This window comes from Erythrolamprus reginae, chromosome Z, assembly GCF_031021105.1.
Source record: "Erythrolamprus reginae isolate rEryReg1 chromosome Z, rEryReg1.hap1, whole genome shotgun sequence".
NCBI lineage: Eukaryota > Metazoa > Chordata > Lepidosauria > Squamata > Dipsadidae > Erythrolamprus > Erythrolamprus reginae.
The window spans coordinates 151,555,692-151,580,219 of NC_091963.1; the positions used below are offsets into that span (position 1 = coordinate 151,555,692).

The 24,528-nt window shown below is 48.6% G+C and overlaps 3 protein-coding genes across 4 annotated transcripts in view; 2 read left to right on the forward strand and 1 right to left on the reverse strand.

Annotated features, from left to right (window-relative positions):
- LOC139175949 (asialoglycoprotein receptor 1-like) overlaps positions 1-24,528 on the forward strand; it is a 579,489-nt gene that overhangs the window by 209,453 nt on the left and 345,508 nt on the right. The window lies entirely within an intron of this gene.
- TFR2 (transferrin receptor 2) lies at positions 3,369-17,211 on the forward strand. Its single transcript, XM_070729417.1, has 19 exons — positions 3,369-3,474; positions 5,246-5,304; positions 5,452-5,662; positions 5,963-6,155; positions 7,379-7,519; positions 7,591-7,702; positions 8,599-8,721; positions 10,370-10,486; positions 10,697-10,836; positions 11,449-11,621; positions 11,883-12,002; positions 12,523-12,605; positions 12,732-12,795; positions 13,007-13,074; positions 13,211-13,287; positions 13,821-13,905; positions 14,395-14,622; positions 15,368-15,508; positions 16,011-17,211. The coding sequence occupies exons 2-19, from the start codon at positions 5,272-5,274 to the stop codon at positions 16,251-16,253; spliced, it is 2,352 nt and encodes a 783-aa protein (XP_070585518.1). The 5' UTR covers positions 3,369-3,474; positions 5,246-5,271; the 3' UTR covers positions 16,254-17,211.
- LOC139175936 (phosphatidylinositol 4,5-bisphosphate 3-kinase catalytic subunit alpha isoform-like) overlaps positions 18,553-24,528 on the reverse strand; it is a 47,008-nt gene continuing 41,032 nt past the window's right edge. For both annotated transcript variants that reach the window (XM_070767341.1, XM_070767340.1), the window contains exons 19-23: positions 23,800-23,878; positions 22,020-22,190; positions 21,091-21,208; positions 20,803-20,954; positions 18,553-19,222 (exon numbers count right to left, since the gene is read on the reverse strand). In XM_070767341.1, coding sequence (XP_070623442.1) covers positions 18,937-19,222; positions 20,803-20,954; positions 21,091-21,208; positions 22,020-22,190; positions 23,800-23,878 — 806 coding nt within the window. In that variant the 3' untranslated portion in view covers positions 18,553-18,936. The remainder of the gene's footprint in view (positions 19,223-20,802; positions 20,955-21,090; positions 21,209-22,019; positions 22,191-23,799; positions 23,879-24,528) is intronic.

A 24,528-nucleotide genomic window follows, 5' to 3' on the forward strand; every position in this document is an offset into this window, starting at 1 on the left:
ATAACAAATAACAAATAACAAATAACAAATATCAAATATCAAATAACAAATAACAAATAACAAATATCAAATATCAAATATCAAATAACAAATAACAAATAATAAATCTAATTGGCCACTGCAGGTTGCAAGTGGGGGGGGGGGGATATGTAAGTCAAGTGAGGAGATGGAAGAAGCACTCTGCACATCCCCAGAGGCACACCTGCTTTTTTGCCTAACTCGTGTGTGTGTGTGTTTCCCCCCTCAGTCTTTTGGTGCATTTTCTCCCTAGAGGCAGCCAGACTTTCTATTCTTGTTTTTTCCCGCTTCTCATTCATGAAGCTTCACCTTCTTCAAGAGCCCAGGAAGCTTTTTGCCCAAGAATGGAAACATTTTCGAGGAGAAATGAAGAAAGGGGGGAAAAATAAAAGCCCTTTTGGGAAAACCCTGACCTGGATGACCAGAGAATAATCTCCATATTCAAGCTTGGCGACTTTAAATTGGGTGGATTTCCAGTGAGGGTCAGACTACAAGACCTCCAAGAGTCCCTCAGTTCTATGACTCCAATATCTCCGGGGTGGCCCCAAAGAAGAAGGAGTCAACCTATTCTCCAAAGCACCTGAAGGCAGGACAAGAAGCAATGGGTGGAAAATAAACAAGGAGAGAAGCAACTTAGAACTGAGTAGAAATTAGAACAATTAATCCATGGAACGGCTTGCCACCAGAAGCCGTGAATGCTCCAACGCTAGAAGTTTTAAAGCAGATTTTGGATAACATTTTATGAATCATTTATTTATCATTTCAATGTAATAGGCTGCCCTTCTTCAAAGAGTCAATTGGTTTGAAGCTGCATAGAAGCAGCGGGTTGGACTAGATGACCTCCAAGGTCCCTTTGGACTCTTGTTTATTTGATTCTATGAAATGAGTTCAAATGTCCAGATTCCTGCATGTTCAAGGCATTCTGGGCATTTAAGTTTTGCCAAGGCTTGGAAACCAGCAGGAGACGATTAAAGCAGGCACTTCACACCTTAAAGCCGAGTTTTGCTGACCGCTCACAACCTATTGTTGCCCCATAAGTGTGCCTCCCCCCCCCATAGCCTGGAAGGTCACTCGCGCCTCTGGCCCTAAGCAGCCGGAAGAGACCTCTGACTCCGCCACACCCCCACCCCCTCTGCCAAGCCAAACAGGAACAAACCAGAATTTGGCAGTCAGGATTCAAAGCCGGGACCACCCCCAAAAAACCTCCCCCAGGCAGAGAGAGGGAGAAACCGGCACACCGGTCAATGGCCAAATTGGACTGCCAGTTTGTCTGGAGTGGCATTCAGGTCTCCTGCACCAGCGGGGGGTTGGACTAGATGACCTCCAAGGTCCTTTCCAAAATCTAATCATAAAATAAAGAAATAAATGAATCCTCCCCCCACCCCCCACCCCCATGGCTGCCCTCCTCTGCTGAATCAAGCCTTTTCAGGATCTGCTCCATGCTCTACCTGTTGGACTGCCGCAGCCTTAATGCCCCCAGACAACCACTTTGCTAGAGATAGACTGCGCTGGTCTATGGAGGATCAGTTGACGGCGCAAGAAACTGGGTGCCTTTTATTGGGCGTGGGGGGGGGGGGCGGGGAAGGAAGGGAAGTGGGCATTTGGGGGGGCAAATTGCCATTTGCGGGGCAGCGAAACTGGGCCAGCTAAAGAACGAGAGGTCAACCAGAGAGAGGAATTCTGGGAGTTGAAGTCCGCACATCAGCCAGATGTACCGAAGCAGCAAAGCCCTTAAGGCATCGCCGAGGGGTCTCCCGTCCACCCTCTCCATACACAATGGTAGTTAGAGTGGAGGGGGCATCCCTGGGCATCGGTTTGACCACTTCGACACTCCCCCAAACTTACAAAATTCATTGGGGGGGACCAACCAACCAACCAACCAACAGATAAATAAGCTGGCAGGTTGGACTAGATGACCTTCCAAGGTCCCTTGCAGCTCTAATACTAATGAATAAATAAGTAAAGAAATAAATAAATAAAAGGGGATTCCTATTGCGACAATTCAAGAGGAGGTTGGACTGCTGTCACTCTCAATTGGTGTAGGAACTCTGGTTTGAGCTGCGGGGTCAGACTAGATGATCTTCGAAAGTCCCTTCCGGTTCTTAATACAAATAATTAACTGAATAAACAAATAAATTAATAAATAATGGAAACTGCAGTTTAATGTTTCCAAATGTCAAATAATGCACTTGGGGAAAAGGAATCCTCAATCTGAGTATTGCATTGGCAGTTCTGTGTTAGCAAAAACTTCAGAAGAGAAGGATTTAGGGGTAGTGATTTCTGACAGTCTCAAAATGGGTGAGCAGTGTGGTCGGGCGATAGGGAAAGCAAGTAGGATGCTTGGCTGCATAGCTAGAGGTATAACAAGCAGGAAGAGGGAGATTGTGATCTCCTTATATAGAGCGCAGGTCAGACCACATTTGGAATAATACTGTGTCCAGTTCTGGAGACCTCACCTACAAAAAGATATTGACAAAATTGAACGGGTCCAAAGACGGGCTACAAGAATGGTGGAAGGTCTTAAGCATAAAACGTATCAGGAAAGACTTCATGAACTCAATCTGTAGAGTCTGGAGGACAGAAGGGAAAGGGGGGACATGATCGAAACATTTAAATATGTGAAAGGGTTAAATAAGGTTCAGGAGGGAAGTGTTTTTAATAGGAAAGTGAACACAAGAACAAGGGTACACAATCTGAAGTTAGTTGGGGGAAAGATCAAAAGCAACATGAGAAAATATTATTTGACTGAAAGAGTCGTAGATGCTTGGAACAAACTTCCAGCAGACGTGGTAGATAAATCCACAGTAACTGAATTTAAACATGCCTGGGATAAACATAGATCCATCCTAATGCAGGAAATAGTATAAGGGCAGACTAAATGGATCATGAGGTCTTTTTCTGCCGTCAGTCTCTTCTATGTTTCAATAAATAAATAAGTAAGTAAGTAAGTAAATAAATAAATAAATAAGGGTTACGCAATGCCTTCTGCAAGGGGAAATTGGGCAACTGTCTGTCTCTCAAAATGGAGTAGGAACTCCGGGTTGAGCTGTGGGGTCAGACTGGATGACCTTCAAAGGTCCCATCCAACTCTAATACAAACAAACAAACAAACAAATAATATTGGGAGGGGGGTATCTGGGTGCTCACTTTGCCCTCCCCGGGTTAAAACGTATGGGGGCCACCCGATGCCCCCCCCACCCATATTTTTATACTTTCTGGCTTTAAGCAGTCGAATGCGGACTTTAATAACACACACACCAGCCAAAAGCAGAGATTGATCACCTCCCCCCCCTCTGCTCATGCACAGCTCCTCTCTTGGGGGGGGGGGGCAATGCTGAGTGGCCGCCCCAGAGGGAGGAGCAGCTGCCCCAAAGAGGCCAAGGGCTGTCTGTTCCACTGTCCGCTGCGGCAGTCCAGGGCCGGCTGGACGGGTGGGGGGGCTCTCAAGTGCCAGTGGTGAGTTGGGGCTCTCTTTGGAGGGAGGAGGGCCCCTGGGTCCCCATGTCCCCCAAGACTGGGGGGGCTCAGGAGGGGGGGCTCAGGAGGAAAAATGGGGGCTGAGATTGGCATCACTCTCCAAAAACCCCAATGAAGAGAGGTGCATGGGAATATGAGATTTGTGTTGGATGTTGTATAACTTGTAGGCCCCCAAAGCTGGGGAGGGTGTGTGTGTGCCTTTAAGGACCTCCTTAACCCCTCCTTCCATGGGGGGGGGCATGATTTCCCACCCCAAGACCCTCTTAAAGAGACCCAGGCCCCATTCCCACCAGCATTTTAAGATCAGAGGTTCGGTTGGGGGTCAGTGTGGGAAGGGGATTTTGTGCCCGGTGGGGGTGCCGACCCCAATGGGGGGGGCATTCATTTGAGGGTTTTGGGTTGGGGGCGGTTGTGGAGGAAGCCCCCCACTCATTGATTTTCGAGTCATTGGAAATACAATTCAAATAAATTATTTGAGCAGAATTTTAAAATTATACCAGCCCACAATTTATCCTGCCCCATTTCCAGAGGCGCCTTCACCCCCATTCCGGGCCAAAAGGATTCCTGGGGTCTGTGTTTCTGGGGAGGGGGGACCAGGAGGAGACTTGTGGGGTGAGCCCCCCAAAAAATGGAGTCTCCGGATGAGCAGAAAAATGGGGCCGTCTAAGTGACCCTTAGGTGCCCCATTGCCCGCAAAGGTAGAGAGCAAGCTCTCTGTAGCAATCGGGTGTTGCAAGAGCAAAGTCAACAATCTTTTTGTGTGCTGGTGGCCAGATGGGGGTGGAAAAATACACAGACACACATACAAACACACACACACACACTGCCAATCCTCAGGGGCAGAGGCTGTCACAAACTCTCCCTCAGGCAGATGTTCACCAGGTCTAGCTCCTTCCCACATCATGGATTTCCATACCCAAAAAAACCCCAGGTTGTGGTCCTTTGGCTGCTGCACAACCCCACAATCTGTTATTGTGGTTGTGCACTTTTTTATACCTGGGGAGGGAGACAACCGAGCCCCCATAGCGGAACACCCCCCCCCCAAAGGCAAGTGGGCCTCATGCACCCCAATAAACCCAAGTCGGCATCAACTTCAGGGAGGCAGCAGCTTAGCTCAGTGGCCAAAAGGGAGCTAACTTTGTGCCCTGGTTGTCAGGGCACCACTAGGAGATCCCAAAGCTCTTGGCTGGAATGACAGGCTGGGAAATTTAACTTAACTTGACTTAATTTAACTTGACTTGACTTGACTTGACTTGACTTGACCTGAGTTGACTTGACTTGACTTGACTTGACTTGACTTAATTCTATATGCACCCCACAATCCCATGGGGACTGAGCAAGGTGGAAAGAGAGCCACGGGCCGTGGAGATATTGAAGTCGGTTTGAGATCCAGGGGTGGCCCCTTTAAGACCTCTGGACTTCAGTTCCCAGAATTCGCTGGTCAGCTTGGCTGCTTTGCTAGCCTGGGAGAATTCTGGGAGTTGAAGTCCGCAAGCCTTAAAGGGGCCCCGGCTGCTTTGCAAAGCAGCTTAAGGGACATATCCTTCCTGCGGGCCCAGCCTTCCAAGCCGGGTGGACTCCCGGCTGGGCCAGCTGATAACCCCCTGCCGAGCACGCGGTGCTGATAAGGACGCCGCAGCAGGCACGTCTCTCGCAGGGCCCGTTGGTGGAGGGGAGGCCCGGTGGGCCCTGATAACTGCCTGGCATTGGTGGAGGCCTTGAGGATTTGTGCCCGCCTCTCTTTCGGCAGGGCAGCTTGGGGACCTGCCGGGGACGATGGAGTTTTGGACGGCGCGCCTGCAGCGAGTGGTAAGCCCTGAACCAACCAACTCCCCCTTCTGACCCAGAGCGACCCCCCCCTTAAAGCCATCAACTCGCTTCCTTTGTATTCCCGGCATGACGCCCCTGCGAGGTAGAACCGTCTGAAAAGCCAGCCTTTCCCCTTTTCGGTTCCAGATCCGACAGAAACCTGGGCAACGGTCCTACACCATTTACCGCAACGCCACCGAGGACGATGGGGACCCCGATCCGGGGGGTCTCCAGATCAAGATGGAGGAAGCTGAGGGGCCCAACAGACCCCCTTCCTGCAGCCGGAAGACTCTGCAGCCGAAACGGTGGAAGACCGGTGTCTACCTGGCGTTGGTGGGGCTCGTTCTGCTCATTGTCGGTGAGGAAGGGGCTCCGGAGCCCCCGCTCTTGTTGCCATCTGGGTTTTGGGCCCCTTTTTGCTCAGGGTTGTGGTCCCAAACATTAGACCCACTGATGTGGTCTTCCTTCTTGAGTGCCCCAATACTGAGTAGGGGTCCCAAAGGCCCCTTCACGGATGTTTCCTAGGGACCGCCTTCTTTGAGAAGGGGGCCCAGTGGAGACGACGCGTGGTCCGGTTGGCCTCAGACCCTTCGGGGTTTGACCTTTGACCCCCACCTCTTAACCACGTGCCCCGTTCTCTGCCATCCCTCCGTTCCAGGGTTCCTCCTGGGCTACATCTCCACCCGGCGGGGGTCCTGTGTGGCCTGCGGGGACTTCTTGCCCATGATCAACGAGGACGGGCCCTACCGGCCGGCTGAGGACCCCCGAGGGCCACCCCCATTGTACTGGAGCGATTTGAGGGAGATGTTCCAGAAATATCTTGACGAGGAGACCATCGAGGGGACGATACGGTGAGGGGCCCCCTGGGAAAGTAGACAACCTTGCGGGGGTGGCCAGGGGGGTCTCTCCGGACAACGGGGTGGGGTGGGGGGACTTCCTCTCCCCCCTCACTCATGGAGAGGGAGTGCAGGTTCCCCAGCCGAACAAGGAAGAAGGATGGGCCCCTCGAGGCATCGGTCACTTTGAAGGGCCTTCCCCCCACCCCCGAATTTCATCCCAGCTCAGCGACAGGAATTCCCCACTGGAAATGTGGTGTGTGTGTGTTTGTGTGTGTGTTGGGGGAGGGGTCACGTGCAAAGATCTCACCGTCAAAAGAGAGAGGAGCCCTCCCGAGAGGTCCCTGGCAGGGCTTCCATTTTTTTTCTTCAAACAGTGATGTATTTTTAAAAATTTCCTTTCCTTTCCTTTCTTTGTTTTCTTGTTGTTATTTTACCTTTTTTTAAAAATTCCTTTTTGAAAAAAAAATCTTTGGGGGGGTTTGTGTTACAGTTGCGTAGCCCTACGGAGAAATAGTGGTAGTAGTAGTGATAATAATAACAATAATAATAACAATAATAATAATAATAATAATAATAATAGTAATAGTAATAGTAGTAGTAGTAGTAATAAGAATAAGAATAAAAATAAAAATAAGAATAAGAATAAAACTAAAAATAAAACTAAAACTAAAACTAAAACTAAAACTAAAAAAAAATAAAAAAATAAAAAATAAAAAATAAATAAAAATAAAAATAAAAATAAAAATAAAAATAAAAATAAAAATAAAAATAAAAATAAAAATAAAAATAAAAATAAAAATAAAAATAAAAATAAAAATAATGTTTTGTTGTTGTTGTTGTTTGAATTTAGAATGCTTTTATTGTTTTTATTTGTTGTAAGCCGCCCCAAGTCCACCGTGGCCTATAAGGGCAAATAATAAGTAAGTAAGTAAATGATGGTGATGATTTTATTTATTTATTTATTTATTATTTAGATTTGTATGCCGCCCTCTCCGCGAACTCGGGGCGGCTCACAAACGATAAGAGTAAAGTGTTCAACTTGTGATATTGTGATACGATATCCAGCATATAAATCTTGTTTGCTGTGTATTACTGTTTTTTGTGAATAACAACAACAACAAATGATGATTAATGATTATAGATTCATCATGAAATGTTTATCATTCATATGATTATGATTAATAATCGATATCCCCATCATCATCACCATCATCATATTCTCCCGTCCCCTGCAGAAAAGTGAGTGAGGGTCCCCACCCTCCCGGCTCCGCTCGCCTGGACGCCCTCTCCAGCCACGTCCTGGCAGCCTTCGCCTCCTTCGGCCTGGACCACAGCTGGACCGATAGCCACTACGTAGGGCTCCAGCGCCCCGACCGGTCAGTATGGGGTACTGTGGGGGAGAAACAGGGACTGGGGGGGCTTTTAACCCCCCAATCTTTTATTTCAGGGGGCGACCCAACTTCCTTCACCAGGTGGATGCTGGGGGGGCCGTGATAGAGGAGCTGCCATTGGAGGATCCGGAGGTCTACTGTCCCTACAGTGCCTACGGCATTGTTACGGTAATGTCCAGTGCTCTGCCCACTGGGCAACACTCCCTTCAAGGCTGCAGACACAAACAGGGTCCATTTGGGGTACAGGAACAGAGATTCAGGGGTACAAATCCTCTCCATTCCACCCAGTCTGGCCTCCATGTTGGTTTCTAAACTCTGCCCCTTTAAGAACTTCTGGACTTCAACTCCCAGAATTCCCTGGGAGCTGACTGAGGAATTTTGGGAATTGAAGTCCATGGGTTATAAACTTGGCACACAGTTAGTCCTCAAATTATGACCTGATTCCTGATGCTAAGCTAGACTAAGCTCAGTTATATGATCTATAATTATATCATTTATATTATATAACAATGATACCAAAGGTAAATTAGGACAATTTTGCCCTGTTTTATGACCTTTCCCATCATGGCTGTTAAGTGAATCGCTGCCATTTTAAAATGAATCAAATGGTCATTGAGTGAATTCAGCTTCACCCAAAAGGGGGATCACATGACCCTGGGACACCGCAGGCATCATAAATACGAGTCGGTGGCCGACCGTCTGAATTTTATTCCGTGAAGGTGGTGAAACAGTCATAATAAGTGTGAAAATCGGTCACAAGTCCCTGTTTCCACTGACTGTTGTAACTTTGCACGGTCACTAAATGAATCGTCGTAAGTCGGCCCGTTGTTGCCTATTGCTGAGTCGGCAGAGGAATGCTAAAATACAAAAGGGAATTAAGATAGACTTCACCCAGCGCTGGAAGGTCTTGGAGAGAAATTTCAAAAAAAGTCCTCGGCCCAGAAGAGCCTAGGCAGTGGGGAGGGGGCTGGGGGGGTGTCTTGCATTGTCTCTTCCCTTGGGGAGGGGATTCTCCCTCCCACCCCCATTTGAAGGATTCCCCCTCCCTCTCTCTCTGTCCTCAGGGGGGCCTCGTCTATGCCAACTATGGGCGCAGAGAGGACTTTGCAGTGCTGGAGCAGATGGGGCAGAGTCCGCGGGGACACCTCGTCATCATCCGCGTAGGGAAAATCAGCTATGCCGAAAAGGTGAGCCGGGCTGTGCCCCAACACTGTAGACCAGTGTTTTTCAACCAGTGTGCCATGGTCAGGTGTGCCGCGAAGCTCAGCAAGAGAGAGAAAGAGAAAGAAAGCGAGAGAGAAAGAAAGCGAGAGAGAGAGAGAAAGAGAAAGAAAGCAAGAGAGAGAGAAAGAGACAGAAAGCGAGAGAGAGAGAGAAAGAGAAAGAAAGCGCGAGAGAGAGAGAAAGAGAGGCAGGGAAGGAGGGAGAGATAGAAAGAGAGCAAAAAAGAGGGGAAGGAAGGAAGAGAGAAAGAGGGATGGAGAGAGAAAGGAAGGAAGAGAAAGAGGGAGAGAAATAGTGCAAAAGGGAGGAAGAGAGAGAGAGAGAGAATTTTTTGTCCAAACTTTTTTTAGCCCCCCCCACTCCCCCCCCACGCTCAAGGTGCCCCATTATTTTGCATATGTAAAAAATGTGCCGCAGCTCAAAAAAGGTTGAAAATCACTGCTGTAGACAACCCGCTATCATCTTAGCATTGGTGTAGAGTCCAGAGAACTGAATGCTGCTGAGTGTTTTACTGGCCAGATTTACTTCCCTGTCGCCAGTACGGAGTTTTGTGCGGCAGATATACCGTATTTTTCGGAGTATAAGATGCACCTTAGTTTTGGGGGAGGAAAATAGGGAAAAGAATCTGCCTACCAGGTATTCATCTGGCTAGTGTCCTTAGCCTGGTCAGCTTCAGCACATTATTTTATCCCCTGGTTAGTGCTTAAAAAAAACTTATTTGGAGAGAGTAACAATGAAAGAGCTTGCAAGCCAGGAAGAGCTGGGAACATCATTAGCATCTGCTTAGGGCCTTAAAGAAACATTTGGAGCAAGTAAAGCAATGAAAAAAACCCCTGTAAAGACTTAGGGCTTGGAAAACATTCTTCACAGAGAGTAACAATGAAAGAGCTTGCAAGCTGGGAAGAGCTGGGAACATTGTTAGCACCTGGTTAGGGCTGGAATAAAACTTACTGAGAGCAAGTGAGAGTAATGAGAAAACCCCTGCAAAGACTTAGGGATTGGAAAACATTATTTGAAAAGAGTAACAATGAAAGAACCTGCAAGATAAGAGCTGGGAAGATAGTTAGCAGGTAGTTAGGGCTGGAAAAAAAGCTACATTCGAGTATAAGATGCACCCTAATAATCAGCCTCTTTTAGGCAGGAAAAAAGTGTGTCTTATACTCCAAAAAATACAGTATATAGTGCCCATAGAGAGAAATATCGGCCTCTACCTAGGCTCGAACTTGCAGCCTTTGGATTGTGACCAGAGCCCCGCCTCTAGGCTACAGCACTACTCTATCGGAACCCCTCACACACACACACAATCGCATGGTAGAAAAACTCTGGCTGTGACTGCTGGCTTCTGGGCGTCTCTAGAAGGGTCACCTGTCTGGGGGGAGTGGACAGGTGAGCTTTCCGGACCCTGAAGGTGCAGCTGTGCAGAGGAGGGGGGAAGACAGGTGACAGTCTTGCAATTGGGGAGAGGGCCACACATCCACAGCACCCTCCCTGTGGGAAGGGGGGGCTCGATTGGGAGCCGGGCAGAAGAGACTCGAAGGTGGGGGGCTTTGCGGAAGGGTGGTGAAAGGGGAATGGTCATTCTGAGCATGTTCTCCCCCCTCCTTGGTCAAGGTGGCCAATGCAGAGGCTCGCCAGGTGAAGGGCGTCCTCATCTACCCGGACCCCAGTGACATCCCCCAAGACCCCCATAAACTGGGCTTGTTCCCTAACATCAGCATTTACGGGCATGTGAGTAAATTTGGGGGGGGGGGGCGAGGGAGGTAAGAAGCAGCTGCCCCCTCCCCACTTTGCATTCTGCTACCTGCAGAGGGGCCTTTCTGGTGCATCGGGGGGGGGAGTGGGAAGCCGCTGCCACAACCTGCTCCCAGCTAGGCTGCATTGAGCCAGGGAGGCTCCGTGTAGCTTTCCTAGCCCCTTTTTTCTCCCCCCGCCTTGCAGGTTCATATGGGGGCCGGAGATCCATACAGCCCCGGCTTCCCATCCTTCAACCACACCCAGTTCCCCCCCGTAAAATCATCGGGACTGCCCACCATCCCGGCTCACCCCATCAGTGCCACTGTGGCTGCCCGCCTGCTCCGGTGTGTAGTTGGGGGGGGGGGCAAAGGGCCGAATGCAGGCAAAGGTTGGAAACAGGGGGAGATTTAATTTAATTTAATTTAATTTAATTTAATTTAATTTAATTTAATTTAATTTAATTTAATTTAATTTAATTTAATTTAATTTAATTTAATTTAATTTAATTTAATTTAATTTAATTTAATTTAATTTAATTTAATTTAATTTAATTTAATTTAATTTAATTTAATTTAATTTAATTTAATTTAATTTAATTTAATTTAATTTAATTTAATTTAATTTAATTTAATTTAATTTAATTTAATTTAATTTAATTTAATTTAATTTAATTTAATTTAATTTAATTTAATTTAATTTAATTTAATTTAATTTAATTTAATTTAATTTAATTTAATTTAATTTAATTTAATTTAATTTAATTTAATTTAATTTAATTTAATTTAATTTAATTTAATTTAATTTAATTTAATTTAATTTAATTTAATTTAATTTAATTTAATTTAATTTAATTTAATTTAATTTAATTTAATTTAATTTAATTTAATTTAATTTAATTTAATGCAATCCATCTCCCCAAAGACTCTAGGGGGCTTCATTTCTGATTCTCTTTGCAGACAGCTGACAGGACCCCAAGCCCCCGCTGCTTGGAGGGGTCGCCTTCCGGAGGTCCCCTACCTGCTTGGTCCTGGGGACCCCAGTTTCCGCCTGCAACTCGGGGTGCACAATGTCCGGCAGTCGGTGATGATTAACAACGTTTTTGGCTGCATCGAGGGCAAATTCGAACCTGGTACGATGGGCATGGAATTTCAGAGTTGTGCAGCAAGGAAGAGAGAAGGGGGGAGGAAGGGGCCTGGCCAATGCTGTGGTGCCACGGAGTTCCCCCTTGTTCCGTTGTCCAAAAAAAGAGAGGAAGTTTGGGGGTTATAATAATAATAATAATTTATTAGATTTGTATGTCGCCCCTCTGTGAAGACTCGGGGTGGCTCACAACATAACTCGGTTGATCTCTTCTGCGGTTGATCTCTTCTGATCCTTTTGGACCCGCTAGATCACTATCTGATCGTGGGAGCCCAGAGAGATTCCCTAGGGCCTGGAGCCACCCGGTCTGGAGTGGGCACGGCCATTTTGCTTGAACTGGCCCGGACTTTTGTCGCCATGGTGCAGAACGGTAAGCCCGTGATAGAGGGGGTGTGGCTGTGTGTGTGTGGGGGGGGGGTCCCTTCATAAGATCCCAGTATCCCCCTGCAATATAGGTAGTCCTCGACATACAACCACAATCGAAACTAAAATTCCCGTCATTAAGCAAGATGGTCGCGAAACCAACTTTCGCCCATTTCATTCTCTCTGACCTCCTTAAGTGAATCACTGCATTTTTAAGTTAGCCACATGGTCGTTAAGTGTATATTCACACCCCCCCCACTTGATCTTGCTGTTCACAAGGTCACGTGACCTAGGACGTTGCAACACAGTTGTAAATATGGCGAGAAGTCACGTTGTTTTTCCCAACACCGTCGGAACTTCCAATGGTCACTAAGTGAATGGTCATAAATCGAGGACTGCCCATAAAGCTGCTTTCAAAGGCCCCACATTTGGGGTCCCTACGACCTTTGGGGCCCACTTTGGGGCTGAACAGGAAGGTCACGAGTTCGAGAGACGCATAATGGAGATCCCGTTGTCTTACACCGCAGGGTTCCAGCTACGAAGAAGCCTGCTCTTTGTGAGCTGGGACGCGGGCGATTTTGGCAGCGTGGGCTCCACCGAGTGGCTAGAGGTAAATGGGCAGGGGGTCATTGGAATGCGGGCGGGCTGCTGGTCCTAGCTGCCCCATGGAGGATCTCTGGAATGGGGGAGCCCCCCACTTTTACCCCACTTTTAAAACAGACTCTGACCTCCACAGGGGTACCTGACCATGCTACACCTGAAAGCTGCGGCCTACATCAGCCTGGACAATGCAGTCCTGGGTGAGTGGACAACGGGAGGCAGGCAGCCCCCTCCTCGGTTTCGGGGTGTGGGGCCCAGCTCAGGAGAGGGGGGGGAGACTCTCCCCTTTGCTCTCCGAGGTTGATAAGAGACTCCCAATTGCCCGGAAACACAGGGATGGGAGAATCCTTTTTAAAAAGAAAAAAAGTGGGTCCTGAGGACTAGAACCTTGGCCCTCGGTCTCTTCCACAGGAGACGACCGATTGATAGCTAAGACCAGCCCTGCCCTGATCAGCCTCATTGAGAGCGTCATTAAGCAGGTAAGGGCAGGTGGGGTCTCCATGGCCGGGTGTGTGTGATGGGGCAGACTAGCTGTCCATCTCACAGAGGGTTGGACTACTAGATGACCTCCAAGGTCCCTTCCGACTCTTAATAAAATAATTTCCTCCCTTCAAGGTGGACAGTCCCAACCGCAGTGGTCAAAGCATCTTTGAGCAAATGACCGAGCAGGGCCAGCGATGGGAAAATGAGGGGTAAGGGGGATTTGAACCCAGACTTTCAGACCCCTCCCCCAAGTCTGCCCCTTTGGTTACCCGCCCCCAAAATCAGGGCAGAGCTCCAGGATTAGCCAATGGCTTCATCGGGATTTCTTCACCTTCGCAGCTTGAAAGCAGGCTGGACTTCAGTTCCCAGAATTCCCCAGCTGACCGAATGCAAACTTGACCCCTTTAGGAATGGTGGACTTCAACTCCCAGAATTCCAGGAGTTATAGTCCAGCCATCTTAAGGTCCACCATGATGGCTGGGGGATTATGGGAGTTGTAGTCCACCCATCTTAAGGTCCGCTATGATGGCTGGGGGACTCTGGGAGTTGTAGTCCAGCCATCTTGAGGTCCGCTGTGAGAGCTGGGGAATTATGGGGGTTGAAGTCCACCCATAAAGTCTGTCCTGCAGGAATCCCGCTGGTTTCTACAGGCTCAAAGTCCCCCCAAATCTCATTTCTGGAATCCTCGGCCCTCCCTTCTCTTTGACCCCCACTGACCAGGTGGGCTTTTCTCCCTCCCCAGCACCCAGCCCCTCCCCATGGACAGCAGCGCCTTCGCCTTCACCTCGTTCGGGGGAGTCCCGGCAGTGGAGTTCTCTTTTGCAGAGGTGAGATGCCTGACCCCCCCTTCTTGCCCAAATTGGTGTCAGCAAGACCCTCTTCGTCCATACAAAACAAGATGGACGGTCCCCAATTTATGACCCCAATCGACCTCCAAATTCCTGTCGCTAACCAGCTGAGCGAGTTTCTGCCCCATTTCATGAACTTTCTCCCCACTGATGTGAAGGGGACCCCTGCCGTCCTTAAGCGAATCCATTGCCGGGAGTTCACATGCCAGGGGGGTTCGTGGGACCCTGGGACACGTCATAATGCGAGTCGGTCGAAAAGGCATCCTGAATTATGTTTCATGTTAACCCGCAAGGATATGACGACCGTCACAAGGGGTTGAAAAACGGTCCCCTTTTTCAGCGCTGTTGTAACTTAGTGAACGGTCACTAAACAGGCTGGAGGGGGCACCCTGAGGGCAACGGGACCCCCCCTTCACGCCAGCCTTTCATGTTTTGCCCTCTCTCTATCTCTGCACCCTCCCTCTTCAGTATTCGCGCCCGTACCCCTTCCTCAACACCATGCTGGATACCTACGACCACCTCAACCGGGCTCTCCAGGGGCGGCTGCCGGCCGTGGCCAAAACCGTGGCCGAGGTGGTGGGGCACCTGCTCATCAAGCTGAGCCACGACCACCTGCTGCCCCTCGACTACTGGTGCTACGGAGAAGCCCTGCTGCCGGAGATCAACCAGTTCAACCAGTTCAACGCCCAGCTGAAGGTGGGCTCTGCCCCCTCCCCTTCCCTCACCCCCCCTGCATGTGGGGGGATGGGGTCATTAATCGCCACGTTATTCAATTGAATCCTTCCCCTCCTCCTACTTCCCTGCCGTGAAAACCCTATGAGGTGGGTTGGGCTGAAAGAGAGTGGACACAGCCTGTTATTTTCATGCCAGACTAGAACTCCCAGTCGTCTGGTGATTGGCCCAAAGTCACACAATTGGCTTTCATGCCTAAGGCAGAACTAGAATGTCCCATCACCTGGTGATTTGCATAAAAGTCACCCATTCAGCTTTGATCCCTAAGGCGGGACTAGAACTCCCCATCTCCTGGTTCCTAGCCCAACGCTTTCAGCCTAAACCCAGTTGGCCCTTCAGCATTTTCTGCAAAACTTTCTTGGTCAGTTCTATGTGTCTAAAAATTTGAGGTGGGGTGGGCGAGGTCCCCCAAATTCTTAACCGGCCCACATTGCAGGAGAAAAGCCACATCACACCCCTAAGACGACCCCAAATCAGAGAGCCCCCCACCATCTTTTTAAAAATAATGTGATTTTTAGCATCCCAGGAAAAACTCTGCCTGGCTGCATTTCCTGGTAGCGTCCAGCAGGGGGCAGCAGGAGATAGGAAACGGGCAACGCTCACCTGTGCCGCTTACCTGTGACGCCTCTCTCCTGGAAGGGGGAAGTCTGCGCCCCCATAGCCGGTCTTCACACCCTGCCCCCTGCCCCTCTGCTTCTCCCTCGCCCAGAGTCGGGGTCTCACCCTGCAGTGGATGTACTCGGCGCGGGGGGATTACGCGCGGGCCGCCGAGAAGCTGCGCCGTGACATCTACACCTCGGAGGAGCACAACGAGCGGCTTCTGCGGATGTTCAACGTCCGCATCATGCGGGTGAGGCTGGGAGCCCTGAGAGGGCGGGGGGGCTGAAAAGTGGGGGGGCATTGTTTCCCCTCCTCCACTCCACGTGGGAGGGAAGAAAGTGGGCTGCCCCCCCACGTGCGGCTGGGATTGAATTCGAGGAGGGGGGCGTTCTCATTACATCGCTCATTTTCATGGATTTCAAACTATTTTTCAGCTTTAAAGGGGGGAGGACTACAACTCCCAGAATTCCCCAGCCAGTTTTGCTTGGCTTTGCTGACTGAGGAATTCTGGGAGTTGTGGTCCACACCTCAGGAAAGTTTCTGAGGTAACTGCCTTCACAAGCCAAAGCAGCTTGTCTGCCTGAATAACATTTGTTAGGCAGTGGGGGAAAGCCCCCAGACCCAAATCCTGCAGGATCATAGATTGGTGGCTCTGGGGGGTCCCCAATCCCTCAGCCCAGCAGTGGCCCTTTGGGGAACACGGCCCCCTTCAACCAGGCCAAAGGACGCCTCTCTGTGTTTCTCTGTTCCAGGTGGAATTTTACTTCCTCTCTCAATACGTGGCGGTGACCGAGACTCCCTTCCGGCACATCATCCATGGCCGGGGACCCCACACCCTGAGGGCCCTTCTGGACCACGTCAGCCTCCTGCGGGATGCCCCGGAATCATTCGACGAAGTTCTCTTCCGCCGACAACTGGCCCTCGTCACCTGGACACTGCAGGGGGCCGCCAATGCCCTCAGCGGCGATGTGTGGAACATCGACAACAACTTCTGAGCTGAGAGCCCCCAATTGAGGCCTGGGACCCCCCCAGGGCCCCCTAAAATTAGCTCTGGTGTTTAGATGCTCCCTTCAGCTCCACCGCTCACGAGGTTCCTACCGGTACGGTTGACGCCATCGTATTGGTAGCGCAAATAGAGCTTCATGCATAGCTCTGTTTCTGGCGTGTGCATGGGTGCATCCGAGTGAGATTTTGCTTCTGTACATGCACAGGAAGTGAAATCTTGTGACGGGACGCACACGCGCACGTGAGATTTTGCTTACTTTTTTGCTACCGTGCATGTGCAGAATGAAAAGATCGCCAAAATTTCTCATGCGTATGCGTCCCCTCATGAGATTTCACTTCCTGTGCATGTGAACTCTCACATGCACGCTCGTGCACACCGGAGACATGGAACTGCGCACGTAGGTCAATTTTCACCACTGGCACGATGGCGTCTAGCGTACCGGAACCCACTACAAGTTACCATCCCAAAAACGTCATTGCAAAGCAGATCCTTTCGGCAAACGGCCTCACACTTTTTTTTTGCAAGCACACGCGTATGAGTCGCACATGCATGGGGCTTTTGTTGTGCCCCATCCCTTCCTCCCCTCTCCCCCCCACCCAATTCTTAATTTATCAGTGACAGGGTTCACTATGAATTATTGGAATATTGCTATGCAATAGAATAGCAAGGCCCTCAGGGCCTCCTGGGTTAACTACAGCCCCTCCCCAAATGGAATCGCAGCCCCCTTTTTGACTCAGTCCCCAGCCCAGATTTATCAGCAGCAAGGTCTGCTATAAATGGAATTGATTTATTGCTATGTAATAAGACAGGAATCCTGTACCCCTCCTTTTCCTCTTCCTTCCTTCCTTCCTTCCTTCCTTCCCTCTTCCATTCGGCCTTTCACTCACTCGCTCGTTGCTCCTCGGCTGCAAATGTTTATCATTGGAATAAAAGGCTAATTGACTCGCTTAATTTTTTTATTTTTGGATGTCGATGAAGGCCTGGTGGATGGGTAGCTGCCTTCCTTGTCAATCATTCCCTTCACAGGCCTGGCAGGTGTCAATCGCATCATGGCTCACTGGGGAAATTCAGGAGCGAAGTGAGGAAAAAAACCCTCTTTCAAAGGTTGAATCCCTACAGGCAGTCCTCATTTAGTGACTGTTCAAGGTTTCAACGGAACTGAAAATTTTAATTTAATTTGTTTCATTTATAATCCACCAACTCCTTTCGGACCCATGACCGTAAAAAGGGACTTATGACCGTTTTTCACACTTACAACCTGTGGTCATGTGATCAAAATTTCAGACGCTTGGCAAACTGACTTTATGACAATTGCAGCGTCCCGGGGAGTCGCGTGATCTCCTTTGCAACAAACGGGTCAGCCGGGTTCACTTAACGACCGTGTTTACCACTCAGTGAAAAACTGCAGGTTCACTCCACCACCGTGGCGGGAAAGGTTGTAAAACAGAGCAAAAACTCACACAGCAATTGTCTCACTTAGCAAGAGAAATTTCCTCACGGTTGCCGTTGTAACTTGAGGACCACTTGCAAACAAATCGGGGTAATGAATTCTTGGGGGCGGGGGCAAAGAGGGAGACGTCACGCCATCAGGGCACACACAATCACACACACGCACACACGTTTTCTTGGCAATTTCCCCCCCCACCCTAAAAAAAGTGTTTTGCCATTGCCTCCTTCCTGGGGCTGTGAGCAAGTGGCTGGCTCAAAGTTGCCGAGCTGCATTTTCATTGCTAAGCCAGGGCTAGAATTCACAGGCTCCTGGTTTCGAACCTGAACACCAAGTGGCTCTCCGTCTCTACAATTCCCATAAATGTATTTCCAAGCAGTCCGGCCTTCCATATTAAATGCACTTGGCCACGATATATTTTCTGATTCCTTGTGACCCACCAATTCAGAATTTGGATTTTAATTTATTTAATTTAATTAGATTCTTAGGCTACCCAACTTTTTATAGATTTATTTAACTAACTGGTACTTTCCAACTTCTTCCAAATGAACAATTCATAATTTGCATTTTAATTTAATTTAATTGCTTATTTATTAGATTTCTAGGCCGCCCAAATTTGCAACTCAGTAAGCAAAAAAAGTGATTTTATTTAATTTTATTTATTGTATTTATATGTCTCACTCCAAAACGGACTCTGAGCGGCTTATAAATTTATAAAAATAAACATTTTTAAAGCGGCTAATAAATTTATAAAAATAAAAAATTATTTTATTTTTATTTTTATTTTTAAAAAAAGAAACCTCTAGAAGCTGGTACACATTCAAACGCCAGGGTCGTCAGGTTTTTTGGGGTTTTTTGAAATTTTTATTTGAAAAAAGAGAGAGAGAGAAAATAATTAGGATTTTCTGTTTGTTTGTTTTCCTTTCGGACTCACGAAACTGTTTTTCAAGTATTTCCCTTGTCTTTTTGATTGCTCCTCCGCTCTCGTTTCCTCCCTGCAGCCCTCCCGGGAAGTTTCCCCTTCAGCGGGGAGGGGAAGGGTCTCTGAGCATAGGGGGGGCTATCCCTTGGGTTGAACCCGGAAGAGAGCACCGCCGTTGCTCGAAATGTGCCGCGGCGGCAACGGAGACGGCCTTTTCCGCTGGAGACCTTCTCGTCCAATCCCCAAGAGGGATAAACCGAGCATGTGGCCCGGAAGACTCTGCCCTCCCGGAACACGGGTCTCTCAGTCGTGGCTGGCCTCGCTGAGCGGCATGTGCCGGATGGTGTGGAAGATCCAGTCCATCTTGGTGGTCCACCCGCCATGGTGGGCCTCATTCATCTGCTTGGTGAAGTACTCCAGCGCCTCCTGCTCCGTCTTGTCCAGCGCCAGCGTCTTCCGCAGATAGGCCACGTCGTCGAAGGACTGCAGCTCCGGGAGACCACTGCCCAGCATCATGGAGAAGAGGTTGATGAGGAGGTTGGCGTGCTGGCGGATGGTCAGGTAGGCCTTGTAGCACACCTCCTGGAACCTGGGAGGAGGAGGAGGAGGAGGAAGAGGACATGGGGAGGACGCTCCCAGAGATACACCGGGTGAAGAGAAGATACCATGGGGCAATGGTGGCAAAAATCGCAATGCAATGCACACAACTGCGTGCCCCAACACATACATTCGTGCCCCCATGCGGGATTTGGCTCCTGTGCATGGCTGCAAGTGAAACCTCACACAAGGGCACTCAAGCGTGCAAGATTTTGCCTATTTTCTGTGGTTTTTTGCTTCTGCGCATGTGCAGGCCCCCTCATGAGATTTTGGTGCAGTTTTGCTTACTGCTCATGTGCGGAAATTATTATTATTATTTATTGGATTTGTATGCCGCCCCTCTCTGCAGACTCGGGGCGGCTAACAACAGTGGTAAAACAACATGAACTATTAACAATTTATAAAAATAACTTAAAAACCCTTATTATAAAAAACCAAACATACACACAAACATACCATGCATAACTTGTAGTAGCCTGGGGGAAAGGATAACTTAACTCCCCCATGCCTGGCGACAAAGCTGGGTCTTAAGTAATTTGCGAAAGACAAGGAGGGTGGGGGCCGTTCTAATCTCTGGGGGAAGTTGGTTCCAGAGGGCCGGGGCCGCCACAGAGAAGGCTCTTCCCCTGGGTCCCACCAGACGACTTTGTTTAGTCGACGGGACCCGGAGAAGGCCAACTCTGTGGGACCTTTATCGGTCGCTGGGATTCGTGCGGTAGAAGGTGGTTCCGGATGTATTCTGGCCCAATGCCATGTAGGGCTTTAAAGGACATTACCAACACTATGAAATAAAATTGCATGAGGGAGCATTGCATGTATGCACATCCGCACAACTGCCTGAATGAGCAGGATGTGCGCGCAGCACACCAGTATGCAAGTAAGTGGAACCGGCCACTGGTATAATTGTGTATACTGTATTGTTGATATATTCTAAGGCAGTGATGGTGAACCTTTTTTCCTTGGGCGACAAAATAGTGCCGGTGCCCACACCCATATTGAATGCCCCCCCTCTCCCCCATTTTCTGACTTCGGATGGGCCCGGTTACACAGTGATGGTTTGCAACCAGAATGGTGCTGTACTCTGGTAGTGATTTTCAGGATGCGCATGCAGCTGCACGTCCCCGATGTGCCCTCCCCCCGAAATTTGGCTTCTGCGCATGCGCAGCAAGCAAATTCCTATGTGGAGACACTCGCACGAGGGAGATTTCGTCAGTTTTCACCAATTTTCAGCAACTTCTGCGCATGCGGGGAAGCAAAAATATCGGCAAATATTGCCGAAATCTCGCTTCTGTGGGCATTCACATGCGAAATTTCACTTGCTGCACATGTGCAGGAGCCAAATCTCACACCACCAGGTGCGGGTGCACCTGCAACAGCCTTGGAAGGTGCATCGGTAGTGCCAAAGACGGCAATCCTTTGCTGGCCGGTAGGTCCATTTTTCACCCTCCCCAACCTCCACAGGCTTTCTTGGAGCTCTGGAAACCCTCCGGAGGCCGAAAACGCCCTCCCAGAGCCTCTGTGCAAGCCGAAAATCAGCCAGTTGACCTGCTTGGCCAAGACCCCTGTGCCCACCTCTCAAATTCTTTGGTCTTGGTGCACTCCTGCACGCCTTTGCTGATGACGATGAGGAAGTCCTGGGTCAGGACGAAGGGCACACGCTCCCGTTTGTACCCGAACTTCTTCTTCTTGTGGTCTAAAAAGTGGCCAAAGTCGATGTGGAAGAGCTGCACACACAGAGAGAGAGAGAGAGAGAGAGAAGATGGTGGGCCAAAGGAGGAGGGGGCAGGCCGAGGATGCCCGGCCTTCCAAGCCCACTCTCCCACCCGGGCCGCGTGGGGGTGGCAGAGGGCAACTGCGCACCTGCCCATCGTCCTTAACCATGATGTTGCTGTTGTGACGGTCGCCGATGCCAAGGATGAAGGTGGCCACGCAATAGCCAGCACAAGAGCGTGTGAAGAGGTCGATGGCCGCGTCATACCTGGACAGGCGGGGACAGTGCAGCGGTTAGAGTGCGGCACTTGCAGGCTACTTTCAACTAACTGGCAGCTGTAGTTTGGCGGTTCAAATCTCCCCACCGGCTCAAGGGTGACTCAGCCTTCCGTCCTTCCCAGGTGGGTCAAATGAGGACCCAGATTGTTGTGGGGCAAATAGGCTGATTCCGTAAACCACTTAGCAGGCGGGGGCTACCACTCCCATCACTACCAGTGCGCTGCGCACAGCTCCAGGTGTCCGGCGTGCACACACACATGTATCCCAGCGAGAGTTTGCTTCTGCACATGCACAGGAAGTGAAATCTCGCGAGGGGACACGCGTGCGGCATTTCACCCGGTTTTTTTCCTTCCACCTGTGGAATCGCCGAAATCTCGCGCCCACATCCTCTCGCGAGACTTTGCTTCCTGCACATGCTCAGAAGCAAAAACTCATGAGGGTTATGCGTGAGAGATTCCGCTGGTTATTTTCCTTCCATCCCATATTCTGTTCTATTCCATATTCTATATTCTATTCTATTCATTATTCTATTCTATTCTATTCTACTCTACTCTATTCTACTCTATTTTATTCCATTAATTATTCTATTCTATTCTATTCTATTCTCTGTTCTTCTCTATTCTCTATTCCATTCCATTCTTCCGCCTCTATTCCAACGACGAATCTCACTCTTGTTCTTCTGTCCAAAGCACCTTTCAAGTTGTCTCCTGCCCACCCACCCCTCAGAAGAGCCTTGGCAGACCCCTGTGGGCAGCGCCCCCCTCCCCTCCCCTTCTCTCCTCCCCCCCCCCATGACCGACCCTTCTCCCTTGTTCTTGTCCTTCAGCCAGTGGTGCAGGGCGTTGCTGTTGAACTGGAGCGCCCCCTTCAGGCCGCCCTTGCACTGGATCTGCATGATGGTGTAGGAGCTCTTGACCACTTCAATCAGCCCCACGCAGTCCCCGATGGACAGGCAGCCGTAGGGGAGCATCCTGCAAAGAGGGAGAGACCCGATTTCTGCAGCTGAAGGCCAGGGAGCGGGGCAGGGGACGATGGGTAGGTGGTTTGTATGTAATTTATATGAATAAATGGTTTACATGAATAAACATTTATATGAACAAATTATTAAGGGGCGTGCATAAGTGCACCAGAGTGCCTACCGTCCCCTGTACTATAGTCTCCCCTATGTCTCCTATATCTTCCCTTCTATCCCTCTATCTTTTCCTGCTATTCTCTCATAGTTATATTTCACTCCTTTATTTTCTCCTCTATTCCCCCTTTAATACATTCTACCTGATTATGTCCTCTATAACCCTTGTTGTGTATTATTGTGTATTGGACAAAACAAACAAACAAGCAAATAAATAAATAAATGTATTATTTACATGTTTATAGATATATAAAGTAATTTTGGTTGTAGTAAACGTCTTTCCTGATAAAACTATTCATTTTGAAATTGTGCAAAGTAAATTGTAGACATTTGTCAAACAAATAGAAATTAAGTTAAGCATTTTAAATATTTTTTAAAAATCAAAAAAAGGAAAATGAAAAAAGTGAATTATACATCATGCACGTATGAAAGAAAAAATAGCAGAGTTCAAAGTGCAGAGAAATTAAAATTCAGTCCAGGATTGTCATTTTACATAGACGGACGGAGGGAGAGAGAGAGAGAGAGAGAGAGAGAGAGAGAGAGAGAGAGAGAGAGAGAGAGAGAGAGAGAGAGAGAGAGAGATAGAAAGGCAGGCAGGCAGGCAGAGATAGACAGAGATAGACAGACAGACAGACAGACAGATAGGCAGACAGACAGACAGAGATAGACAGAGATAGATAGATAGATAGATAGATAGATAGATAGATAGATGATCGATAGATGAGAGAGAGAGAGAGAGAGAGAGAGAGAGAGAGAGAGATCTTGTATATCGCCCCTCTCCAAGAATTTGGGGAAGCTCACAACGTATCAAAAAAACAGAATGTAATATAAATATCTAAAATCCAATTAATATAATTAACTATTGTCAAGCCGAAGCCGTTGTTTTAGTAGAGACTTTGGCTGCTACCGTAGGAAAAATAGACAAGCAATGAGCTTTTTTTGGTTGTAGTAAAAAAATGTATTTCACGCTACAAAACATTTCTTTCAAAATTCTGCAAAGTAAATTGCAGACGTTTGTCAAATATATTGAAATCAAGTTAAGCATTTTAAATATTGGGGGGGGGTTATTAAAAAAAAGGAAAACAAAAAAAAAGCGAATTATACATCATGCACGTACGAAAGGAAAAAAATACCAGAGAGGTTAACCCGCAGTAGACTAATGGAACAAGGGTAAAAATTGGTGCACAACAGGACAAAAATGTATAAATACGTATGCAATTGGCCTTTTAAGATATAAATGTTGACATAAAAATGGAAATTGCGGAGGAAAAAATTACCAAAAAGAAGAAGGATCGGGCAAGGTCTAGGGTGAGGGGTGTCTCTAGAAGGGAGACTGCCCACCCAGCAAAAGACCCCCCAAGTGGATAACGGCTGGCTGACCATTCGCACCCTCCCTCCACCCACGGCCATCTCACCTCCCCACCACCAACCCTGAAAGGGATCCTTCCTACCGGAGATCCAGTCCTTGGTTCTGCCACATGCTCTCCATGATCCGGATGATCTGTAGGGTCAGCATGTCCTGTCGGAGATCTAGAAAGGGATGGAGCGGAGAAGAAGGGTCGCTGCACACGAATGAAAGCAAGCGGCCCATGGCGGGGTCAGCGGGTGGGTTGGAAGGAACCTTAGAGGTCTTCTAGTCAAGCCCCCTGTTCAAGCGGGAGACCCTTACAGAATGACAGAGTTGGAAGGGACCTGGTGTTATTCTTCTCTGCGTTCTTTCCAAAGTCTCAACATTTTAAAAAAATATATCCTGGTGGTAACCAAAATTGGACACACTCAAAAAGTGGCCTTACTGAGGCTTTATAAAGAGGTATCTATCACATCACATGATATGTACTCCCATTGTGGTTCTCTTCCTCTCTTCTAATCCCTCCCTCTGCAATCTCTCCATTCCAGGGAATAGGAGTAGGGAAAAATACAGGCATGGGGAATTCTGTGGTCTTACCAAATGTTCTGTCGAAGCGAGAAGCCCCCCCCCCCTCCACAAAACTGGATTATCCAATATTTCAAGATATATTTTCAAAGTAATTCCTAGCAGAAATAGTTAACTGTAGCAATAGATATTAGCAGACGCTTGGCAAGTTTCCATGACAAATTACTGGCTGCTATCACAGTCTCAGGCTGGAAACCAAAAGCTCATTAAAACGTTTTCTTTGATGCAGTCTTTAATCACCATAACT